The sequence below is a fragment of the Etheostoma spectabile genome, chromosome 14 (assembly GCF_008692095.1).
Source record: "Etheostoma spectabile isolate EspeVRDwgs_2016 chromosome 14, UIUC_Espe_1.0, whole genome shotgun sequence".
Taxonomy (NCBI): Eukaryota; Metazoa; Chordata; class Actinopteri; order Perciformes; family Percidae; genus Etheostoma; species Etheostoma spectabile.
Window position 1 is genome coordinate 7,064,715 of NC_045746.1, and position 2,812 is coordinate 7,067,526.

Sequence of the window (2,812 nt, forward strand, 5' to 3'; positions counted from 1 at the left end):
TTGAGTTATGTTGGTAAATGAAAAGGCAGACTATGGATCTTGTATGAACAGTTCCATATTTAATAAAAGACATTGTGGATGCACAGCAACAATAACAAAGTGAGAATTTGAGGAGAAAAGATGACCAGTGGAGGAACTTTACAGTGCGTATTGTCATGTGTAAACAGCAGCTTCCTGTCAGGTCAGTAAGGCCACACGGTGAGCTCGTCCTCGCGCTCACAGCTCAGACTTCAGGAGCTTCTTAGCCGCCTCCATGTTGCCCTTCACTAAAGGGGGAAGGGCAAAAACGTTTTCATTGGATCAGTGTGTTCCATGGACAGAAACAGACCTCATGAGTGAGCTGTTGCACTTACACAGATCCAGGTCACTGGGTTCGTAGGCGTACATGCGGTTGCTGTAGCGGCCATTGATGTCGGCCCTTACCGTCATCGCGGGGTCTGTAAAGGACGAGGACGAGTTATCAACACGACAAGTTGGCAGAGAAACAGCAAAAGAGAACTGAAGAATACAAATTAAAAAAGAAGTAGCATGAGCGGGAAAGGAAGGAGAGCCTTGTTAACATCGGTGAGGCGTTTCAACGCTGCAGAAACCTCCGTGATTTCAAAGGAATAAAACCTGATGAGGGCTCTGGTTATAGGAAAGTGAACATTAGCATTGCTGCATAACTGGTGCTTTTCTAGTCTCAAGAACTACTCAAAGCGCTTTTAAATAGGACAGGAACCATTCAAACACATTCACACACTGTGGCCAAGGCTACCGTACAAGGTGCCACCTGCTCATCAGATGAACACTCACACACATTTACACTCCGAAGGCGCAGCATTGAGGGCAAGTCAGTGTCTTGCCCAAGGACACTTTGACATGGAACTGCAGGGCCAGGGAATCGAACCACCAACCTTCCGATTGGCAGGCCGATCAGATCTGAGCCACAACCTAACGTGAGCTAACAACGATTCTACCATATTTCATTAAGTCAGCAGAGACGCTAACAGAAGTGGTTGCTTTGGAAATGCACGTCTATGAATCTGGGGGTGGGGCTAAGATTCTGAAGGGGGTAGAGGGGGGTTAAATTCAAATACCAACAATCTTCACACTGCATCGCTTACTGCACCTTTGACATGTGAACAGGGGACAGGAAGAGTTGTGTAAGCAGATTTCTCTTACCGACAAAAATGATTCTGGGAACATACTGTCCATCAGGAGAGAGATGTTTGTCTGTGGTTTCATACTGGAGGCGAGAAAAGGAACAACACATGGTCAGACATAGGACAGCTCAGAGCACTGGCCCTTAAACCTACTGTCTGATCCCCATAAATATCATTGGCATCAGCGATTTCTGCCTTTTGTTTTTTTGTCCTGGCTGTCTTCACTAGTTTAGGGGGGGTCACACTTGTCTTTGCCCCAATGCCAGTTAGTACAATAGAATGACGAGTGTGATTTACGCTGATTACATCAGCTGACTATCAAACTCTGGGTAAACAAAAACTAAGCTGAACTTTAAATTGAATTAATGCATGGTGAATATTTATTATTATAGGGACTAACAGGGAAGAAAAACAATATTAACCAATAATTTATAATTATATTATTAGATTTTATATAGATTAATTAATAATTATATAAATCTATAAATACATTGGTATAACACAAGGTTTGTAAAGGTTTTATACTTTTTGAAAGCAGCTCAAACTTGAATACAGAATGGGTGGTATGCACCTTTAATACGCCTTGTGGAGCCAGACTAAAAAGTGCTTTTTACTCACCACCAGATTGAGGACGATGAAGTCCTCATCCAGCATCTTCTGGATCTTGTCGTCCTCAGAGAAAACCTTCTTCAGAGCTGCAGGAGAAACAGGTTTTTAATTCTAGTGAAGATGGACAGGAAAGGGGAGAGAGGGAGGGGGGAGGACGTAGCCGAGTAGTACGTAGTACTCAATGAGCTAGACGTCACCCCATTAAAAAAAAATCTCTGCATGAGAATGAGTGAAAAAAGAGAAGTCAGGAGTTGGCCTTACCCTTGCTGTGTGGGCAGTCCTCCAGGTGAAACAGGACCATCAGAGGCTTGTTTCTAAAACACAAATCAGCTTGACTTACATTTATTCATCACCTTTAATCACTGCCAACATCAGTGTTTCAAGCTGGACTTACCGTGACCTGGACCAGTACAGAGCCTCCTCGTAAGTCTGAGCCCAGATCAGCTGATCCCCCCAACCTGCACAGACACAGAGCCGTTAGAGAGACGAGACAGTACTGACCCGGTGGACTTTGGCGTGAGAGGTGCAGCCGATGCTCACGGACCTCGGGACAGAGTCTGAGGGATCCTCTTGCCAGATTTGGGGATGTATTTCCCGAAGGTGGAGGACAGGGCCACCAGGACCAGGAGTACCGACAACGCCGCTTTGATCATCTTTCTAGACTCACTGGAACACGGGGAACAGTAAATGTTCAAACTGTGTGACCAATGAAGGGACAGTGTCAAAATGACAAATGAACACAGAACAATCCCATTTTGGTTGATATTCTCACACAAACAAGAAGAGAAAGAAAGAAAGAAAGAATCCAATCGTGGAGTTGTTGGAATATAATGTGCATTTCTGCCTCCATTAACAAGTCATATCCTAGTTGTTGAAAGTTATTACAGATGAATGTATGGTTGGGATCAGAATCACAGACTTGTTGCACAGTTACACAGCATTCATGGGAATTTCCCTATTAAAAGAGTCTTACCTGTTCCGACTGCTCAGCTGAGAGTGATCCAGGATCTGCTGCACCTGCACTCTCACCTGCCCTTATTTAAACAGCCGTCCCCCCC

General features: G+C 44.5%; 1 protein-coding gene across 2 annotated transcripts; it reads right to left on the reverse strand.

Annotated features, from left to right (window-relative positions):
- Window positions 1-39: 39 nt before the first annotated feature.
- Window positions 40-2,810, reverse strand: agr2 (anterior gradient 2). 2 transcript variants are annotated; one of them, XM_032536272.1, is made up of 8 exons: window positions 2,728-2,810; window positions 2,299-2,420; window positions 2,149-2,212; window positions 2,016-2,068; window positions 1,764-1,840; window positions 1,165-1,228; window positions 354-437; window positions 40-266 (listed from the first exon to the last, which is right to left on the reverse strand). In XM_032536272.1, the coding sequence occupies exons 2-8, from the start codon at window positions 2,405-2,407 to the stop codon at window positions 217-219; spliced, it is 501 nt and encodes a 166-aa protein (XP_032392163.1). In that variant the 5' UTR covers window positions 2,408-2,420; window positions 2,728-2,810; the 3' UTR covers window positions 40-216. The 2 variants fall into 2 exon arrangements, with proteins under 2 accessions (XP_032392163.1, XP_032392164.1); XM_032536273.1 differs by lacking the exon at window positions 2,728-2,810 and having other exon boundaries at window positions 2,299-2,442.
- Between the last annotated feature and the right edge of the window lie 2 nt (window positions 2,811-2,812).